Source organism: Myotis daubentonii, chromosome 4 (assembly GCF_963259705.1).
Source record: "Myotis daubentonii chromosome 4, mMyoDau2.1, whole genome shotgun sequence".
In the NCBI taxonomy this organism is placed as follows: domain Eukaryota; kingdom Metazoa; phylum Chordata; class Mammalia; order Chiroptera; family Vespertilionidae; genus Myotis; species Myotis daubentonii.
In genome coordinates, this window is record NC_081843.1 from 80,385,896 (window position 1) to 80,408,430 (window position 22,535).

Consider the following 22,535-nt stretch of genomic DNA (forward strand, 5'->3'; position numbering starts at 1 on the left):
TCAAGTCAAATGGAAATATAAGAAGTTTTTGGTGTAAAGAAAAAACCACAAAAGGTTCAGGGTGTGCTGGCAGAAATCTGCCCTCTATTGAGCAGCTGCAAGTGTGATTGGCTAATTTGGAGGAGCATCAGATAAGTATCACAGGTTTTAACTTTGAAGGTTACAAACCACAATTTCCTGTCCCCAAAGCACTTTAACTGAGCATTAGCTCCTAAAACTGAGTCCTCTTCCCTCGACACTTTTTTAATGGCCACTTGAAGACAATGGTAAGAACATCCCCAGCCACTGGGGCCTAGTCCCGGTTCCCTGGACCCAGTGATGGTACCTGAAACACGGTGGCCTTCACTGATGTAATGAACTCTGTTAATGCTGATGAAGGTAAACCATTAGCCACTTCAACATGTGGACAGTTTTCCTAAGCAAACGAGGAGCTGGGTCTTCTACTGGATGTTAATGGAGGGAAGTGGTACTAATGGGAGTGGGGGTAAGGTGGTGATGTAGGGTCAAGGGAGGGGGGAAGGGGGAGGAGGAGGAAAGATTCCTACTAATATATTCTTTTAAAAAAATCATCTCTTCATATGCAGACTATACAAGCATATCCATATCTCAATACATGTTCAATGAAGTTCTCCAAGAGAAAACAAACCTTGGGCTAAAGAAATCATTTCATTGTAAACAGCTACTGGAATGACAGGATTCGGTAGGTCCGAGAGATAGCGTTTGAAAGCATCTGCTAAAACTTGAACATCAACTGTTTCCAAGTCCACGGAGGCAGCATCTATGATAAAAACATTAAAAATAAAATTCAGACATTTTATACAATGGTTAGGCCAATTTTCTGAATGTCTGACTTAAATGTGACACATGAAAGGAAGCAGTAAGGACTAATATGAGTTTCTCACAGGGGTTGCCCCTGGCATTTTAAACAATTTTTCTTTGTGTCAGTCTATCTCCAACACAGTGAGCACTTAGCATGATGGTCCTTGGCCATGATGCCAGGAGCACACTCCCAGACTTTGGGGCAATAAAAAATTGTTGTGTCCCTTCATTCATATGCTGAAGCCCTAACTCCCATATCTCAGAATGTGACTATATTTGGAGATAAGGCCTTTAAAGAGGTTTTAAGTTAAAATGAGGCCATTAGGGTAGGCCCTGATCCAATCTAACTGGTGTCCTTATAGGAAGAGGAACTTTAGACACACACAAAGACACCAGGGGTGCACGCATAGAGGAAGCGCCACGTGAGGACACAGCAAGAAGGTGGCCATCTGTAAACCAGAGGAGGGTCTCAGAAAACCAAGTCTGCCTTCACCTGGGACTTCCAGCCTCAAGAACTGTGAAAAAACAGGCTTCTATTTTTTAAGTAATCCGGTCTGTGGAATTTTGCTTATGGCAGCAAAACTAATGTAGTCCCCAAAACATTTCCAGAGGGGGGTTTTGCCTAGGGATGGCTAATCATATAGTAAATGCTTCCTAAAACCTCAACAGGAAAATGTAGAATTCTTAGACTTCCTAAAATTTGAGTTGCTAAGTCCTGCACCTCAGAATTCATATACGTGTAACCCAACAGAGTGACTGATTGAGACAGCAAGATATTATAGAATTTTAGCAATCTCAAGAATACCCATAAAAATAATCTGAGCACCTTTAACACACGTCCCCCTAATTCTGACAGGGTATTGTGATCAGGGGATTACTAATCTAACCAGTGGGCTCTGAACTATCTCAGAAGAACAGTAAGACGAGCATATCTTTCCAGCAAATCCTTCAGCTAGAAAAGAGGTCTGGTGATTCAAGAATGGGATGATACGAATCAAAGCCACTCTGAGTGCTTGAGAGAGAAACCGGCACAGTGCTCAGGAGAAAGAAGGGGTTCTGGGGCAGGAATGGCCATCCAGAAACAAGGGGCGTTTGGCTGCTGGTGAAAGATGCACTCGTGACATGAAGGGTAACTTGAAGAAAATTATCTGGAGGCTCAACAGAGAAAAGGTGAGCCAATGAGCAAATTGCTACACTACATCTTTAAACTGCTTTTTTAATTGTGGTGTTAAAAATAAGTTGGAAAGCAGAGCTGTCGGAAGTAAAAATAATACTTTTGGTCATTTGAATTCTACTACAGCTAGAAATGTATGAGACATTATCTAGAACTAAGGTAATGTGGGACTGACTGGATGAGGCTGGAGCCTGAAGAGGATGAGCAAGAAGATGTTTGAGCACGAGTGGAGGGTGGTATTCTGGATTCCGTGAACCAAGTGTAATGATATAAATCACTCCAGGTTGAGCCTGAAGCTACAACAGTTCCCTGGACACATCCTTATCATAATACAAACTTGCCCAACTAAGTAGGCAGATTTTACGAAAGATAATCACATACCATAAAGCTTGAAAAGTTCATCTCATGGAAAACGTTGGCAGGTTAGTTTGACTAAAAGAATTATTGAACTTAAAAGGTAGAGTCAAAGCGTTAAATCACTTAAATGTCCTACAAAGAACTAACGAGAGACATCACATTAGATATGTCCCAAGCGTGGGAAAGGCGATACTAGGTCTTTGGATAAAGGATCCACCCACCTCGAAAGTACTGCAACGACTTACTAGTGGACTGTCAAGAAAAATTGTGTGTGAATCACTATGGGAACATTCCGTAGCCACTGACTATTGGGCAAGCTGCTGCCTACCCTCTCACACTCCGCCCCATATGCTTCATTTACTAAGTCTCTTTGCCAGCAAATTAATTATTACTTAATTTGTTCATCCTAAAAAATGTGAGAAACCATTGGGTGATGTGGTATAAACATTTAGACACTAAATATTCCGCATGTCCCTCCATCAGGCAGGGTTCCTGCTGTCTTCTCTGCCAGAGCAATGTTGATGAGCCACATCTCCATCATGACACGTCCCAGACAGGATGCTAATGCCTGTCTCCCTGCTGGACTGAGAGTACAAGGGCACGGGCTATGGCTCTTACCTGCTCCTCTTGCCTCTCCCAGTGCCCAGATCAGCACACAGAATGTGCCTGTTCAGTGTTTGTGGACTAAACGAAATAAAAGGTTCTTAGAGTAGGGCTTTGGTAAATGAACGTTACGCTAACACCTGAGGTGTATCCCAAAGAGCCTTAACCGTCTTTGAATGAAATAGCCTTATTTTAAGTCTCTGGCAAATCCTTGCATCAGCTCACCTTACGTCAAATTCCACTAAAATTCATGACATCGTATGTTCCATTTATTTTTTTAATGTAACTTCTAAAGTTTCTTGGAGTTTCTGGCCTCTGTCCTATGTCTCCTTTTTTGCATTAAAGCTCTTCCAAGAGCCATCCTTGACTTTCGAAGCTAGCTAGGTAAGAGCTGTACAATCTTTAGATCTGGGTTGGAGGAGTTCACACTCTCTCCCACCTCACTTTTCACTGAGTTCTATTCAAGACAGACAACCAGTAAACTCGCCACCGCCTCAGCCCTCCTCCAACTGGAATGGCATCCCCTCCTCAACTGACCTCGCTGTTAGCAGCTCCCAGTTTTGCTGCCCCACTGTAGCCCCCACCAGGGATCTGGCAATGTCTGGAGACATTTTTTTGTCACAACTGGAGGATGAGGGCATCTAGTGGGTAGAGGCCAGGGATGCTGCTAACCATTCTATCTTGCATAGGACATCATACAACTGTTTATCCTAAAATATCAATTACAGTACTGAGGTTTAAAAGGCCTGACTTTTAAAAAATTGAGATATTATATTAGTTTTAGGTGCACAACAAAATGATTTGTATTTGTATATATTGTGAAATGATGATCACAGTAAGCGTAGTTAACAAAAATTGTTTTGATGAGAACTTTTAAAGAAAAAGCCTGATTCAGGTTAAGGAAAACCAAAATAGTCAGGAAAAAGTTCACATAAGATAAGAACAAAATAATTCATTTTAGGGCAATATAGTAGGAACACAAGTATAAGGACTTTTGGAGTCAGAACAATTTGGGTGCAAGTTAGAACTTTCCATCAGGAATAACTGATGCTTAAATCACAAGGTTAAAATGTGGGTGAACTAAGAGAACTTAGTAGTTGGTAATAAAAGTGAGCTGTAGTCTTCCAGTCTGTCCTTTTCATCCTAAAAGGACACTGGCAATTCACAGCGTTGGTTAAAAGGTATGTTTTTGTTCAGTGTAAGTGACTTATCTCTGAGCTTCTTCCAGAATACAATATTTTTATGAATTGAAAAATCCTCAAGTTGGAAACAGCCCTGAAGGATCAACTCCTAAATTTAGATAATGCTTATCTTTTTTTTTTTTTTTTTTTGCCACAAAATTCACTTTTATAGCACAGGATCCAAATGCCAAATGAAACCAGTGTTCTATGTGTGTGTTTTGATCTCAAAAGGGGAAGGAAATCTGTCAAAATATATTGTTGACGTGCATTTTGGTTATTTATTCCACCTCACAAAGTGGTGTGAGGGTTTGTTTTTTTTTAACTAAACTACATCATTTGTGTTTGGTTACATTTAAAAACTCAACCACTATTTCTCAAATAACTCCCATTGCATTGGTCTCTGATGTCTAAACATTTCCTGTGACTTTTAACATGTTCAACTTGACCGATTTTCTGACCAAAACATGTATCACTATTTCAACTGGCTCAGGACAAAATTCAGAGTTTCCTTAACACCCTAGTAAAGCTGTTAAAAATAAAGAAAAACAGGTCTCTCACCTAGAGTTTTATGCTTTTCAACTTCTAATGACCTACTCTGTGGGCAAGACAGGAGACACAGCAGTAAAGAGAACATGCACTGCACAGTGTAAGACTGATTTTCATGTCCAAAGACAAAAAAAAAGTTAAGAAAAAAAATTTTTTTAAGTTTCAAACATTCAGGTGGTGCATTTCAAGTGAAACTATTTACTGATAAAGATCTTTTCCCCCTGAAACATCTTTTCTAAATATTTTGAAGCTGCCTCACAGTTCACATTTTCATTTGCTAACTATCATGTGGGCATTCTTTGCACATGTCTGAGACAGCTTCTTCTAAAACGGGTTCACTCTTTTTTGTTGAAATATCCATCAATTAAATAATGTGAAGAGGAAAATTATTTTTCTAAAAGAGTGTTGGAAAGAAATGAAGGATCTGAGAGTTGATATAGAAGTTGACATAAAAGTGATGGCAAATAAATTTATTCACATTTGTACAGTTTTATTCTGTCTGGCAAAAGAAGGAAGGGGCAAATAACAGAACCACTACTTGGTTGAATTAACTGATGTCATTAATTGGTGTGCAGGGGCTGGGTTGTACCCACTCACAAGGGCCACTGTAACTGTGCTCAGTTCTACCCAAGCTGGAGTTCAGTGATAACAGGAGAGTTGGAAATTGAGCATGGTTAGAATATTTACACCACAGAAATGGGCAAGTGCAACCAACCAGGGCTTTTTTCCTCTTTCAAGGTTGGTTTACTAGTACACCATGGAATATAACAATATCATGATGTTACTTAATGTAAGTATGGCATGAAAAAGCAAGCAAACAAGAAAGGAAGGAAGGAAGGAAGCAAGACAGAAAGAAAGGAAAGGGAATAGGAAAGAAAAGGAAAGGAAAAAGAGATGGAAAAGGAAAAGGTCAGAAGAGACATCTGTTAAATGACACAGACAGATACGTATTTTTTAAACTGATCCAGATGAGTTAGATGTAGCCAACTGCAGGGTCAGAGAAAGATGGTAGATATGCAGAGCCAGAGAAATCCCAAGAGGCTGTTTCTCTCCTCTGCAACTCCAGAGGCTCGTGGCTGAGGTGATGGCCAACATGTCTACCGGCAGGCGTGCACACACACCCCAACACAGGAGACAAACATCAAAGGTCTGCACTGTTACCATAATAGGGCAGAGGGAACTATGCTTGATTTCTGGGCTCCCTTCAAACTCTGAAGGTAGCACGGTTAAGTTCAAGTGCTTTGTGCTTTACCCAAAACAGAAAGGTAAGCACTGTCTTTGCCATCTGTATCCGTAGCTCCATGCCACTCACCACAATCAAGAAGCTGTCGTAATTCTGCTGGGTTGCTGGAGCTCTGTGCTCTGTATAGAGTTGAACATTCCAGACCTAGGACACAAAACAGAGTGAGCATGCGAAACACAGCTCTCTGGAGAACCTGTGAGCCTGCTGCCAGAAAGACATTCCAGTTTCCATCCAATATCTATTCTAGATGTGTACCAAATATTCTTGGAAGTCAACTCCTACTATTAATCCTATCTGGCATGTCAATAACTTTGGCAAAATTTCCTGTCCACCAAGGAGCAAGTTAATTATATTTTTTAAATTATGGAGAATTTAATAGCTTCCATAGAGTAACTACATGTTAATATGGAGCAAGAAATCGGACCAAGATTATGTCCCCAGTACACAGCAACACATCGCTTGGGTGTCTAGCACAGGATTTGATGAAAGCCCCAAGAGTCAAATGTAAGTTGTAACACCCATGAAACAAGGATATAACAAGTTAGCTGATTCCCTCTACCCGTCAGATTACCTTTCTTTTCAATGGCTTCTACTAGCTTGATAAGAAGAGGTGGAGCGATGTCAGGAGGGGCAAACTGTTCTGCAAGATCCGGAAGGGTCAAAGCTGCAAATAAACAAAATCCTATGATTATATTTAATTTGGGGGCAATAAAATACATCAAGCAACAATGAAGAAAATTTAATTACAAAATAATTTAGTTCTATTTGACAGTAGTAAACTCAAGCCTGAGTGAGGGAGAGCCCTGTGCTGGGCCTCCTCCAGCTGTGCCTCTTCCCACATGGTTGTGAGTTTGGGGGCCAAGACACACGGCCTTCTCTCCTAGGACACACTCAGAATACTCATCTGGAATCCCCAAATTCCTTGCCCTGGAGGCTTCTCCTGGCCTCTTCCCTAGGTCCATCCTCCCCCGGGTAGGCTTCCCTAGCCTTGGGCTCAGATGGAATGGAGTTTGGATGTGCAAGGCCCCTGAAATGTGGCCTCCTGGTCATTATGAATAAATAACTGTACAGGCAGGAGGACAGAACAGATTTTATCCGTTTCTTAATGTAATTCACAACTTTAAAATATTCAGACACAGGGGTACATGGGTTTCCTTTTGTATTCTTGTCTAAAGCTCCAAAAATGTCAGGGGTAGGCCAGTATCAGATTTGGAAGCCAATAGACACAATCACTGGCCACTTGGCACTCAGGTTAAGACCCCCTGTTCCTGCATTGAAGCCTTTATCTGCTTACACTGTTTTGGTAACTTAATATCTTAAGAAATGTGACACTTTCATGAACCCACTTTTCCATGCTCTATTTACATGTTTTACTGATTATAATGATTCAAAAGAAAAAATCGAATTGGATGACACAAATGTCCTTCAACATTACATTGATAACTGTATTCTCACTCCACAATCATATGAAACATTTTAAATAAGATTTTTTCTCATAATAAACCAGAAGAGGGAGCTAAATTTCTCAAATTGCAAAATATAGGTAAAATAATAGTCTTTATGAAAACATCTATATGTGCAACCTGCTTATTGGCTATCGATTAATAACTTTTTAGACACTTAAGGTTCATCACTGTGTACTTCAACCTAGGAATAGTTTATATAATATAAGATAGACTAAATATTTACAATTTTGTTTCAGTGAAATCTTAGGTGTGTAATTATTATAATCCACATATCATGTTAAGCAAATTTCTAATGAGCCGACCTCTTTCTAATACTATGAGTCTATATAAGGCAACAACAGATTTACAATACAAAAATAAATAAAATTGTGTTAACAAATTTTGACCTCAGAGAATTATGTCTAAGGTCCTTTTAGATTGCAGCATGTCCTGTGATAGACAACACCTGATCTTGCTACGCATCTCTATTAGCCATTGCAATCACCTAGGACAGTGGTTGGCAAACTCATTAGTCAACAGAGCCAAATATCAACAGTACAAAAATTGAAATTCCTCTCGAGAGCCTAATTTTTTAAACTTAAACTATATAGGTAGGTACACTGTTATTAACTTAATTAGGGTACTCCTAAGGCTTAGGAAGAGCCACACTCAAGGGGCCAAAGAGCCACATGTGGCTCGTGAGTTGCAGTTTGCCGACCACGGACTTAGGACAAAAGAAGAGCTAAATTATGGGAGAAAATCCTCAGCAGCACTGTCTAGTGCAGCGGTCGTCAACCTTTCGGACCTCAATGGACCACCAGTTGGTGACCGCTGGTCTAGTGGAACTTTCTATGATGATGAAAATGTCCTAATAGCTGTGCTATTCAATAAAGCAGTGACTAGCCACATGTAGCTACTGAGCACTTGAAACGCCGCTGCTGGGGCTGAGAAACTGAAATTTTCATTTGTATTGACTTAAATTAAAATAGCTGTTTGTGGCTAGTGACCCCAGTATTGGAAAGCACAGTCCTAGCAGATGACAGATTCCAGAGTTGGCTTTGTGCTATGGGGACCCCCATTATAAAGTCATCCCTGCGGACAGGGCGCCTGGACATAGGGCTGATGCACATCTGAACAATGGGCATGCAAAGGTGATCGCTGGGTGAGTGTGTGCTACTGTAACATCACTGGAACCCCTTTTTGACTTCCTGAAGGCAGGACAGATATGCCACTGACTTTCCAGACAGTCACTATGCAGACAGTTGAGTGGGGAACTTTACCTCTCCTGTGTTTCCTTTACCTGCCTGGGCCTATGGGCCACTTGAGACTTTGCTAGGAAATCAGAGTACCACCACAGGGCTCTGGAATTGGAATATCCAGGATGGAGTTAGTGATCTTTTTGGATTAGTAATAAGTTTTAGGATGTGCTATTATGATAAGCAAGGTCATGTGGGTGATTCCCTGAAAAAATCCAGCAATACCATCCCCAAGTCTCTAAGTCAGCGGTTCTCAACCTGTGGGTCGCGACCCCTTTGGCGGTCGAACAACCCTTTCACAGGGGTCACCTAAGACCATCCTGCATATCAGATATTTACATTACGATTCACAACAGTAGCAACATTACAGTTATGAAGTAGCAACAAAAATAATTTTATGGTTGGGTCACAACATGAGGAACTGTATTTAAAGGGCCAGAAGGTTGAGAACCACTGCTCTAAATGTTAAAATGTGAGCATACCTAAAAAGCACTTAAAATACAAATGCCTTGAAAGTCTCAAATAGACTTTTTTAACTTAAAACTTTATAAAAAGAAATACTATAAAATGAAAGAGCACACCGTTTAATTTCTTCAAATTAACTATATTAAAAACTATTTCCCCTTGCCTTTCAAAGATTATCAGCTCACAAAAATATGCCTTCACTGAACAAAATGAAATATCATCTTATCAGCAAGGAAAACATAAAGGAAGAGAAATGATGTGCAGAAATGTTATTAATTAGGACTCACTGTCGTTCTCTTTTTAGACCTCTCAAACTTACAGGTCTTAGCACATGCCAAGATGCAGAAAGCCATCAGTTAAATCTTAAATCCACGAACCCACATATCCATCCAACACTCATCCAATTAACATGCCCAATTCCACCTTCTCTTCTCTCATAAATTACGCAAGCATTATGTTTTTTAAATTAAAAAGCAAATCTTTGAAGTTGGCAACTGAAAATGGAATTACTTTTTATCTCCTTTCAGAATCTTATCAAAACAATCATTTCTGCAGGCAAATATGAAAGTTAAATTAAATGTTAAAGATTTCACCTAATTGTGAATTGAAACATATACCCAAAAGCTGTTATATTACTGAGTTGGCTATCTTTCTATTTCTTCACTTCAGCTTGAAGGAGGGAAAAAAAAAAGGCAAATCCTTCTTTCCCCAGTTCTTTCAATGTTTCCTTGGCCAAAACAAAACACCAAAAACGGTAGTTTAGTTTCAGTATCCTGAGTTATAAAATATCATTTGTTTCACTCCCACAAGTGTTATATGAAGTTTCTAAAATGCGTTGTGATAACTATCAGGTATCTGAAACTTTTCTCAGAGTACACACCAGAATACTGCAAAAAGAAATAAATTAGATTTATGTGGTAGGAAGTACAGAAAATATACTGAATTTCCTACTGAATTTTTAATATTGAAAACAGCTTTATTACCTAAATGTATGAATCATCGCTGCTGATCAAGGTTTTACAATGGGAGTTTCAAAAGGTAAACTTACAAGGGGACGATTTTTAAAAGTAACAATGCAAGGATTTCCTATTCTCTAGTACAATATCTGTGATTCAATCCATTTCCCCTTTAAAATATTTAAACAGGGAATATGGAAGTCCTACCCAGAAACATTTAAAGTTCACATATTTTACTTCAGGCAAAAGGATCCACTAACATCAAAAGTCTAAAAAGCATTCTAAAGCAAAAATATTCATGATTTCAACAATCCTAAAGTCAATGATTCCTTTAATTATATTAAATACCCAAGGCCGATATCTACTTTTCCATGAGATCTCATTTAAAAAAACTCCAACAGGAAATGACAACAGCTAGGAATTACCAAATTTGGTAAGTTGTTCTTTCAAAAGTCCTTGATAAGCCCTACATCATACAGTTCAATAAGCCAAAATGTAATGTACCTAAAAAAATATATAGATCATCTATGGTGGCTATCAAACAAAACAGAAATTAGCATGTCCCTCATAAAGTTTGCACATAAATTCTCATTAGATTTCATCTTCCAGACAGATTTTTATACCTGAATGAGGAATGCTTTTTAGTTGTGAATCCTGTGGTAGCCAGTGTAATAAGTCTGGGGAGGCAAGTCTGGTGAACACAGATTCTTAGCTGAATCGTTTTTTTCATCAGAAGAAATCAGTATTACGTAAGGAGAAAGAAGTAAAAAAAAAAAAAAAAAGAATAGCAGTAGGGTCTAAAAGAGGAGAAGCCAAGACGTACTGTTTCCTAAGAAAAGAGGAATCGGTCTTCAGCACTGAACTAGGTGCCCCAAACTACAGAAAGAATTTTTGATGACACATCAGGTTCTGCATTTTCCACTAGCTCTATTTTCCTCCCTTTGCCCTGGTGACAACCAATCACGTAGACAGAAGAGAGCCTTCTCTCCAAACTCAGGCCCGTCCCAAACCACTAACATGGACAGGCCTGAACAGTCCTTGGGCACTGGCGGTGTGTGGGAGACAGTGGCATTCCTCGCACTGCATGGTGCCAACACCGCTAACAAAGTGCAAGATGAAACCAGCACACAGCCGCACCTTTTGGAGGCAGTCTCCATAAAAAAAGATATTTTAGACTTAGTGCCTGGCAGGGACGAATGGAAAGTTTAAGCTGAAATTCTGGGACTCCAGAGACTGCCCAAGCCAAGTATTTCATTACTGATGAAAGCAGCTTGGAAGTACATGAAAAACTGCCCCTTACCTTTTAAAATCTAATACAAATACGTGGAAGAGAGTGTGTATATGCAAAGTGTGGATCAATATTAAGTCAAGATGTTTGTCTAATCTCTGTTGCTGAATCAAAACCTGATTTTTGTCTGAAACAACCTCATTACTTCAAATAAAAAAATGTACATTCTGGTGAGCAAGAATCTAACAAATCCCAATACTTTTCTTAAATAAACCTTATAAGCACACTCATACGTTATGCCTATAATGGTTAATACCCTGAATGTTTAAATGTCTAAAGCTCTATGGGCAAAGCCATAACAAATGCTGGCTAAGACACTGCAGCTAAAAAAATTAAGCGAAGCATAAAAACATTTATGGGTTCCTTAATGTGGAGCATGCCTGTTTCCTGAGTAGTAGAGAAATTATTAAAAGCACAGGTTTAAAGCCAGAGAGACCTTGGTTTTAGTCCTGGTTTTGTCACTTATTGGGTGTAATCTTGGGCATGTTAGTTAATTTGAACCCCAGTTTCTTAATCTGTAAAATGGGAATAATTATTAGTATAATAGTGATTCAATGAATACTATAAATCAACATGGTGGGCATACTGCCCAGTATGTAGAAAGCACAAACTAATGGATAGCTAAGATTAACTTAGAATTATTCATGTAGTCTTTTTCATTATTACTGTTAATAGATTTTTTTAAAATACTCAATTGCAATGGCACATTTTAAAATCAGAAAATATTATTATTAAGACAGAAAGAATTCTCGATACTTTTTAAAGGTGGCAAACAGAAAGCATATGAGAAGGTAGACACTTGCATTTTTATTTTTATTTTATGTATAAACATATTCAATATTTTTATAGAAGTCATATTTAAAATATCACATTATTTTTACTGTATTTCACTTTTTCCCTATAAGAACCATTATACTAAATCTATTTGAGTTATTATTCTTCAGTTTTCCAAATATCAAAAAAAAAAATGAAGTTGGAATGATACTGAACTTGGTGGAAAGGAGCTTTTTTGGGGAGAGGAGGGAATATGGGCAACTAAAAATAGAAGTAAAAAGAGTAGATGTGAAAATAAATCTTCAGTCATAACTATATCATGTTCAGAGATAACTAGTTGAAAGGAATTAAAAGAATTGTCAACAGATTTAAAACGAAGTTTGCAAATCTTTTCAGATACCCTAAACTGATTAATTAGTCTTCAATATCTTTGTTTCATCTTCTCCTACTCATCTCTTCTGCTCCACAGTTTAAAAACAAATGAAGGGAATCTGAACTCCTCTACCCATTTAGTTTTATTTCTAGACAGCAAACTAGTACAGGAAACAAACAGCAGGCAAAGACCTTATTAAACATAAACAGACATTACAGCTTTGCTTCTGACGGCCTCCGATAAAGCCTCAGAGTTAAGGTAACTGAAACGCAAGATTACTGAATCTTTGACAGGCTATTAATTGTGATTCTTATCACCTAAATTGGAGTCTGATTTAAAGATTACCATTTACAGTGCATAGCAAATTAAAATGCTGAGCAGGAGATAAATGGGGAAGAAAGGGACTCACCTCTCTCTCCATCAGGAAAATAATTTATAGTTGAGTCTGTGGGATTTAGGTTAAAGATTTATAAGAAAAGTTGGTCTGTTGGCTTAGAAAGATTCCAGAGAAAGTATGACTAAGAGCACCCTGCACCCCCCCCCCCCCCCAGGCCCAGAGAAAGAAAGAAGGAAAAAACAGGTGACACAAACAATGGGTGCTGGACCATTTGTAGAATAAATAAGTGACTATTACTGAACATCAATTAGGAGCCACACCCCAGTAACATTCTACAGACATGCTTTCATTTATAATCTATAGCAGTTCAAAGGCGTCCTTATTATCCCCAATTTCAAGCTTAGGAAACTAAGGCTTAGAGAAATTAAGTCATTTGGTCAAGGTAGCAAAGCTCATAAGTAGTCACTCTAAGTTCAGCTTGGACCTCTTTCTCTCCACCAGAGTCTACAAACCCCATTCAGGAAAGACACCTATAATGAGTTTCCCCAAACTGCCTGCTGTCTCCCTCATTTAAAGGGTAAGCAGGTATTTGATGCTTGATCCCATGAGCAGCCATAGTACTTTCCAGTGTGTGAAGTAAAGCTACGCAGCTTTACTCCCACAAAATAAGCAAGGTGGTACAATTGGTATAATTCTCCCTCATTATAAAAGCATTCTGAAATGCAAGTAATTAACACCATAAAGAGAAAGCAATGGGATCGCCTTTAATAACAAGAGGGAGTTGGGGCTCCGGGTGAGCCTTGCTGTCTCCCTCATGGTTCAGGGTGACCCTGTGGAAGCACCCACTCCTCTCCCACTTAGATCTGGTAGTAGATTTCACAGTCGAAGGTAGAAAATGCAAAGCTAGAAATGCTTACAAATAATTAAGCCAGGTCTTCCAGTGTAACCTGAGAAGCCCAAATCCCATAAGAATTAAAGTTCCTCAGATCAGGAGAGGGCAGAGAGGAACTGGATAGAAAGGTATTACTGGTGAAACTGAAGACGAGAAAGGAGTGTTCTGATCTAGGTAGGAACCTCACTAACTGCACGGAAGCAAGCGCTGGCTGACCAAGGAGTGAGAGCAAAAGGAGGGGGGACTGCCAAAGTAGAAAATCTGTCCAACCAGGCGGAACAGGCAGTTTGAAGAAAGCCTGGAGAAAAATCAGAGAAACGAACCACTAGAATCCACTCTAATAACTACAGCGAGAACAGGCTTTTCTCTCTGATGTATTAACATATGATACCAAAAAGTACAGAGAACTGTAGTGAATCCCCCATATATCCTCATCCTAGACTCCAAACGTAATATCTTACTGTTTTATTATATATCCATCCAGCAATCTCTTACCTTTTTTATACATTTCAAAGTAAGTTACAGAAATCAATTACTATGGACTGAACTGTACCCTCCTCCCCCACCAAATCCATATGTTGAAGCCTCAACTCCCAATATGACAGTATTTCGAGATGGAACCTTTGGGAAGTAATTAAGTTTAGTTGAGCTCATGAGGGTGGGGCCATCATTATGGGATTCGTGCCCTTAGAAGAAAAGATGCCAGAGACCTCCCTCCCTCTTTCCCTCTTTGCTATGTGAGGACACAGAGAAAAGAGAACTGTTTGCAAGCTAGGGAAGAGCCCTCCCTAGAACCATACTATACAAGCACCCGGACTTCCAGTCGCCTGAACTGTGAGAAACAAATTTCTGTTGTTGAAGCTACCCAGTCTCTGGGATTTCATCATAGCAGCCCAGGCTGCCTAATACATCAGTATACTACGCCCACAGAGAGGAAAGAAACCTTTAGTCTAACGGGGGAAAAGTCAAATACCAATTCTGTATTTAGGTATTTAGCAAACATTCCCAAGGCAGTGCTTCCTAAACCCAATGTGCGTAGTAAAAACCTGCTTCGGTACGTTAGGGCGGGGTTTAGGGTTCTGCATTTTCAACGAGCTTCCAGGTGATGCCCAGACTGCTGGTCCGTGGACCACACTTTGAGTAGCAAGGACTGAGACTAGGAAAAGTTAAGCACATTACCCAGAGTCATGCCAGCAGTAAGTGGTAACAGTAGGATTTAAAAGAATTGGTCAACTTCAAAGCCAGCCATAGCCAATCTGAATCTCAGTTCCCTCATTGCGCAGACACACCACATGACAACATTCTGGTGGTTACAACGCCAGGGAGAGCTTGAAAAATCTTTGCAGGATGTGGATGGAAGAGCACTTGGCAACAGGACACATGCACAATTACAACCTTTAGTGACCAGAGGTGTGTTTGTTCAACTTGAGCGTGGACTGGTGGGCCATTTTCTCGCCAGCACCTCGGCTTTATCAGGATTGAACCCTTGCCAGCCCACTCAGCTAGGCTAAATATTTTCAGGACAGCATTTATTAAATATTTTCTCATAAGGCTAAACTAAGCACATTCTTCCCCAAGGACGTAATGGGTTTTATTCAGCTAAATATGGCTGGCTAACTTATCACTTTCGGCAAGGCACAAATGGACTATTCTGGTTAATCGTTGGGTGGAGAAAGAGTCCAGCAAATAACCTACAAGTACATATATTTTGTAACTTATATTTCAAAGGATTCCAAATGAAATCTTACTAAGATATGCTTAGTAAGTATATGAAGGGACTTAAAGTGCTCATGATGAGAGAGGGAGAGAAAACTATCTGTGGGATTGGGAAGGCAAAAAAAAAAAAAAAAGGGCAAAAAGACAAGAGGCCAGAAAATATTGAATAGAAAATTCCCTACCAGCTAATACATAAACATTACATAAGAAAATAAGATATAGTATTTAGTCAGGGTTTGTTTTTTATTTAAAGCTTTTTTTTAAAAAATCACTGATACAAAACTAAGCTATCCATGTATAATAAAGGGCACAATTTTGAGATAAAAGTAAACACAACCCCAAACAGTTGTGTGAGGAATCAGAGTTGTGGTGTGTGTTTTTTCTAAATGAGCAATATACTTTCATTACCTCAGACAAATGTGATTAGTTCTGGTGGGCTGATAAATTCTCATATATCTCATGTACTGTGATCTTCTCAGCTAAAAAAAAACCCATGGCTTATTCTGTTTATGATTTTCTTTATAAGTATAATGATTTTAGATGCGCCAATCTGGGCAGCAGTTGAATCATATCATTAAACTAGAGGCCCGATGCACGAAATTCGTGCAAGGGGCTCAGCGCTCGCAGCCTCAGCTGCCTCGGCCCTCACAGCCCTGGCTTCGTCCAGAAGGTCGTCCGGATGATTGTTCTGCTGTTCAGCCGTTTGGTTGATTTGCATATTAGCTTTTATTATTATAGATTCTAAAGTTTAGGATAAGAAAGCATACAATGCTAGACACTTATTTGTGCCAGACCAATCTACCCTTTTCTAAAAAACAACAACACAACAATACTGATATACAGGAGGCCCTACAGATAGAACAGAAGCAACACATAAAACATATGCTGATTACAGAAAGAAGATTGCCTGTGCACCCCAAGAGTCTCAGAAATAGCCAAAAAAATAATATAGATAGATAGATAGATAGATAGATAGATAGATAGGTGATCACTGAGAACTGGGTATATTTTTATAATTGCTTAAAAGTCAGCAGAAAAAAATGTGGCTACGTCAAATAAACAAAAGCTAGCTGGTGAAAGGGAAGGAGTGAAGTAAAAAAGTAACTGGACCCAGATTAAACTACTCAATCAGTAATTTTAATCAACACGAGTTTCTTGCTAGAAAATATATTGGTAACAATTTGTAGACAGCACATGACTACAACTTCCCAGTGAAAAATGGGAATGGTAAGGAAAAACACACACCACAACTTCCCAGTGAAAAATGGGAATGGTAAGGAAAACGTTGATTTGCTATAATGAAAATACCTGTAATTGAAAGTACCCGGTGACTGAGGCTGGGGGCGGGGGTGGCGCGACCCAGAGGTGGCAGCAATCACTGATCACTGCAGGGTGTTCCTTTCTGCATTCTCATCTCAGAGCCGCCTCTTTCTTAACCACCTATGCTCCACTTCTCCATTGCACCACTTGCTCTTCAGTTGAAAGGGAAGTGATAAGGCCTGAGCCATGGGAGGGAGTTTTGTACATTTTGTTCTATCAGATTAGGCCTCAGTAACTTTATGAATTATGAGCTGTCAACTTCTTTTTCATCTGCTATAGAATATGCTTCTTAGAAATTGTGGCTATAAATAAAACAACAGATGTTTTTTGCTGGCTTCAATGGGAGCTTGGGTAATTTTTTAAAAGGGGCTAGAAGTTAAGCAAATTAATTTAAAAGGCTATATTAGGTTTCCCCCTGTTGGTTACTTTTTGCATTATCTATTTCAAGGCACTAATTCATTTTAGGCCAGAAAATACTTTTGGGGGCCATTTAATGTAACCTCTTGGAGAAAATAGAAAGGGATTTATAACACATTGCATCCTTTCTGCGACTTTTATGTAAAAAAAAAAAAAAATACTCCTTACCTATGCATGGTTACTATAGCATATGAAAACAGTTGAAAAGCCATTGTGAGGTAATAAAAAAAAAATTAGACAATAGATGAGGATATGAGTTCCAGATATGTCAATCAAAGGGGGAAAACAACTGAATAGCTCTCCTCCTTCACTTCCACATCAGGGAAGTGGGAAGGTTTAGCTAAGAAGTTGTAACATAATTCCTAGTCCTTCAATCCCATGATTGGAAGATAAAACCAAAGAGATCACATGACCAACATAAAATTACTAAATTACATTTAATCATGAGCTACTCTCAAAACAACTCTATTTTCTCTTTAGGCACTTCACTGTTGCAAATCTGGCAAAAAATCACCTGAGGGATGAATGAAGTTGGTACCAAGTAAAAAATTACTTCAAATATGGGGGGTAGGGGAGGATAAATTAAATGACATTAAATAAATTAAAAATGACACAATTTAATCATATTTCATTGGGCTACTTTAACTTATAATTTCTAACAGAGGGAGGGGAAGCTTTTTTGAAGTAGTAGTATTTTCAAGTGAGATAAAATTTCAGCCTGTCAGAATGAACAAATTCAAAAGGACTAAGACATTTCTCCAATGTCTGTATGTAGATCTAATAGAAGACAACTAAGTAATTACATGTTCTTAAAGTCAAGACTACCACAAATCAGAGACTGTAACTTTAACTCGGTTTCTATATATCATGAATTAGGGGGTGGGGGATGGAGATCATGAAATATGAAGGTCAGGCTGAGGGAGGTGAGGAGGAAAGCAAACAGTCACTGGCCTAGATGCTGCTCTAGTCACTTAGGTCATTTTCTTGAGTCATGATAACAGCCTTGTGAAGGACATCAGTCTCACTTTGTAGATGGGAAAGATAGAGGTTAGGTGACTACAGCAAGGTCACTTGACTAGTATCTGACAAAGCAGACACCACAGCCCACGTCTGTCTGAAATTCTCTCATCATGAGGAAAATTCTATCATCATCCCCATTTTACAGAGGGGAACACTGAGATTCAGAGAGGTTAAGTGATTTGTGTGGGCTCACACAGCTGTACCAGTCAGAGCCAAGATTTAAGTGACAGAGCTTATCTGGTTTAGAAGACATAAAGTCATCTTCCTTCCAAGGACACTGACTTCCTAATCAGTGTCATCCCATGAGTTCCTTCAGGGCATACAGTTTCTGTAGAGACTGAACCTTTTCTTGGTACAGCCCAGTGCACTTCTCTGGAAACTGGACTGCCAAGAGCCAGACCACAAAGTTAGAAAGATAAGAGTTCTCTGGTTAAAGAACAGACCCAGAAAGTAGGGAGCTCAAGAAGAGCCACTCCCTGATCGGCCCATTTCCTACATTCTGTATTTTAAAATTCTATGAGATTCCACCAGATGGTGAGTATATCTGATCTACATCCACTATTTGAGAGAACTTCCCATTCATGATGACAACCGACCCTCTTCATCCTTGAAAATCACAGTATGAGGCCAAACATTTCCATGGCCCTACCTCTACCAACTGATCACTTTGGAAGACAAGACATAGGTACATGAAAATAAGTCCAGAAGATCAGTATCATAAAACCGTACATTTGAATCCCACATAATTAACCAATGTCACCCTAATAAATTTAAAAAGTTAGAAACTGAATTGGCTCAGTGTGACTGTGACCCGTGGTGGTGGACCCTGCGCAGGGCAGCATGGCTCGAGAAGACAGTCTTCGGTTTTCTCAGTGTGAATCTGGTTCTCTGGAGAAAGTGTGAGCTTTGAAATAAAACTAAAAAGTTATGCAAAGAACCAACTTCCTTATATCCCGAGAGGATCAAATAAGAGTTCTGCGTTCTTTGCTCTCGGCGCGTAAGGTATCTTAATGCTCCTGTGGAGGCATTTAGCCCGGGTGGATGGGAGGGAGAAAGGGCACCTGCAGTGTTCATTCAACACTAAGAACACCAGGAAGCAGGTGTCCTGCTGTCCATCACAATGCCCAGTGCAGGGTGGGGACATTAGGAGACCTGTAAGTTGATTCTTCAGATATGCCGTGATCAGTAAAGCTGTTTCATCTGATGGTTCTCTGTCTGCTACTGGCTACCCTTAGAATGAGTATTAAGTGTGTCTGGTACCTCCTGCTAGGCACAGTAAGCTGACTGCAGCTGACACAGGTCCCATTTTCAGGGCAAGGCTGTCACAGTCTAGCTATTAAGTCAGAAAGTATAGTCTGCTGAGGTTCACATCTTGACAGCTGTGAACCTTCATCATTTCATTTATGAAATTAGTGATCATTAATATGTCTGATATTGGCTACAAATGAACAAAAGTTAATACTAAAGGGGGAGGAGGCAGAAATGAGTACCTAGTATTGGAGGCAGAAGCAGGTGCCTTAGGGAGCTGTTTTCCCTCCTGATAAGATGGTCCACTGGCCTCTATTTTTATAGCCCGGAACCTTTGAATTCAAAGTCTCTGCTTAACACACCCTCTATCCAGAAGAGGCAGCTTTAATAAATCAATTCTTACACAATCTCAACTGTGTTGGTCACAATACTAAGTGCATCCTGGGCATCAAACTCCTGCTAAAAAGGCAGCATGACATGGGACCGTGGACAAGGACCGAGGAACTTAAGTGACAGCTTGTACTGCCAAAGGCTGTCTCCCTTGCAGCAGGTGCCCATGTGGTTTGCTCTCAGGCCTAAAGCTTTACTTTTTCCAAGTACATGGGACATGAAGCTTAAGCCCAGCTCCTAACCAACACTTCTAAGAAAAAAGTGAGTTGCACAGCTCAAATATCTACTTCCAGTTTGGACCCAGAAGAGCAACTCTTCCTTTAAAAAGTCAAGCAGCTATTTTCTCCAAATGCAAAGTATTTTCTGGGTGTCAGAAACCGGAAGTGGCAAGCAACTCCCATCTCAGATTATATGACAACATTGTAAATCGCTAAAAGGTCCCGAATCAAAAATTATTACTCAGGAAAGGCAACAAGACAGAACAGAATGGCAGTGCGTGTGCTCCTCCTCAGGGCTGAGTCGGAGGGCAGTGGATGGATGCCTGTGCCTGAATCTAGGAGGGATTTGAGGAGCCCACCTTAAGAGACAGTTGACATAGGGATTTATCAAGTCAGCAAGGCTTTCAAGGTGTGAATTTATGGTTTTAGGGCTTGGCTATGCAGGTCAAACCCTAGTAGCATGTGCTACTTTATGACGCTACCCAGGAAACACTCTCAGGAGGAAGTGTGCGGTCTGTAAAGTTGTGTCCATACCACCTGCACCAAACAGCTTGAAAAGATTAATTTCAGATATAAATCAACATTTAAAGAAGGCGGTTCAAGATCACCAAGAGAATGTAAGCTCTGGGAAGTCACTCATGGAATCTGTCCCAAACGCATTGGACCAGGACACAGAGGATGTGACCAAAGAGTGTCTGTTCATACTCATCTATAAGGAGGTCCATTTTCCCCAAAATGTTCAAAAACTCTTGTTCAAAGAGGACAATTTGAAGATGAAACTTATGGTTGACTAGGATCCATCTGAGATTCTTAACTAAGAAACCTTGGGTAATTTACTTAATGTAAATGAGAGAACAATCACTTTAGAATTTGTTTGACCTGGGTTTAAATGACCCCTCTGCTCCTTTTGCTCTTGGTGGTAGTGTCTCCAGAGCAGGAACAGCGAGCAGGGACGTTAATCCTGTACCCTGCGCTGTGTCGGGGGCCTGACACATGCAAGTTTTTAGTGAACACTGGTTCGACTCCTCTATGTAGAATCTTTCTGGACCTCAGTTTCCTCAGAAGTAAGTTATATGGATTGGGTTATCATTTCTAAGTTCCTTTCAAGTGCTCTATGAATAGTATTATGAATTAAACTTGATTCTGGAAAAGAACTGAACAATTATGTTATGTATTTCTGCTACCAATACTGAACATGAACCCTGAAATAATGTAGCATCAAGATTTTAACACCCATCAGTATTAGTCCTTTCCTCACCCAGTACTTGAAGATAGTATATGAATAATTCAGAAATTATAGATGAACAATAAAAAAAATGGTATGGTGTTAGGAAAAACAAAAACCAACCAACCAACCAAACAAACAAACAAAAAACCCCAGATATTTGCCATATATAGTGACTATTTGAAAATGTTAATCAATCTGTTCTGGAAAAGTCTGAACAAAGGAAAGGGAAGGCCATTTTGCAGAACACACGAAAAAGCATGAGCGGAACATTTTAACTTCACAGTGTAGTATGTCCACTTTCCTAACTCTCACTGACTGTCATGCCTGTATTACTCCCCTTTGGGGTCTTTTTACAGACAGCAAGCCAAAGGCATAAATGGGAATCAACATTAAATTACTAAAGGTTGGTCCTATGTTAACCGAGGTCTCTCCTCCAGGGTTACATTTGCATTTCAGCAGGATCTGTGGTAAACAGGAGGGGGTGAAATTTGTGGGTCGAGGAAACTTCATAGCTCTTCATAACAAAGAGGCAACTTCTACTGTCCATTTGTCCACATTTCTTTGAGTTATGAATCCCTTTCCTTGCTGAATTGGGAAAACAACCGGATGTGAAGGTAAGCTGGGCCTGGCTGAGCCACGCAGCTCTCACCTGTCTGTTGCTCCCACCGCAGACTGTGGGCCACGCATCCTACATCCCTGGTGGTACCCATCACAGTGGTAGCCTGCCTGCCTTTCCCTGGTGGCCATGCCCTGAGGAGGACACTCTCTCACACAGGACAAGTACTAGTGCCTCACTGCCCCCCTTCCCCCCATCACACACACACACACACACACACACACACAGCTGACGGGTCACTGAGCCACAATAGGCTGGGTGAATACACTGACCTTCAAAACTGAAAAACAGGAGACCGTCCTCAGCATCTCTGTCTTCCTTTCCCAAAGTGGCAATATTTTTCTGCCTCCATTATTTCATTCTCTTGCCAACCCTCCTTTTCAATCCATGAACTGCTCGGCACCTTGTGGGCCCTCTGTCTCCCCTGTTCAAAAACCAGCCTCCCTGTCAGGGTCTGATCAACAGCCACCCTGCAATGGGAATGACAAACTAAGCTTCTCATGTTACCACATCAGATGGACCTGGGATGTTAATAGGGTCTCCAGCCAAATTTCCTAATTGCAGAATTGCCGGGGTCCTGCCCCAGCGGGTCCAGGGGTCCCCAAAGGTGTGGACGGAGTCGGCGAAGAAGGGATGACACGGAGACAGCGTTC

General features: G+C 40.0%; 1 protein-coding gene across 5 annotated transcripts in view; it reads right to left on the reverse strand.

The window, feature by feature from the left end:
* Nucleotides 1-22,535, reverse strand: part of PIK3R1 (phosphoinositide-3-kinase regulatory subunit 1) — an 84,075-nt gene that overhangs the window by 21,304 nt on the left and 40,236 nt on the right. For 2 of the 5 annotated variants that reach the window (XM_059694443.1, XM_059694445.1), the window contains 3 exons: nt 6,495-6,587; nt 5,993-6,067; nt 647-778 (listed from right to left, as the gene is read on the reverse strand). In XM_059694443.1, coding sequence (XP_059550426.1) covers nt 647-778; nt 5,993-6,067; nt 6,495-6,587 — 300 coding nt within the window. Of the gene's footprint in view, nt 1-646; nt 779-5,932; nt 6,068-6,494; nt 6,588-22,535 lie in introns of all 5 variants that reach the window. The other 3 variants (XM_059694444.1, XM_059694446.1, XM_059694442.1) reach the window with 2 other exon arrangements.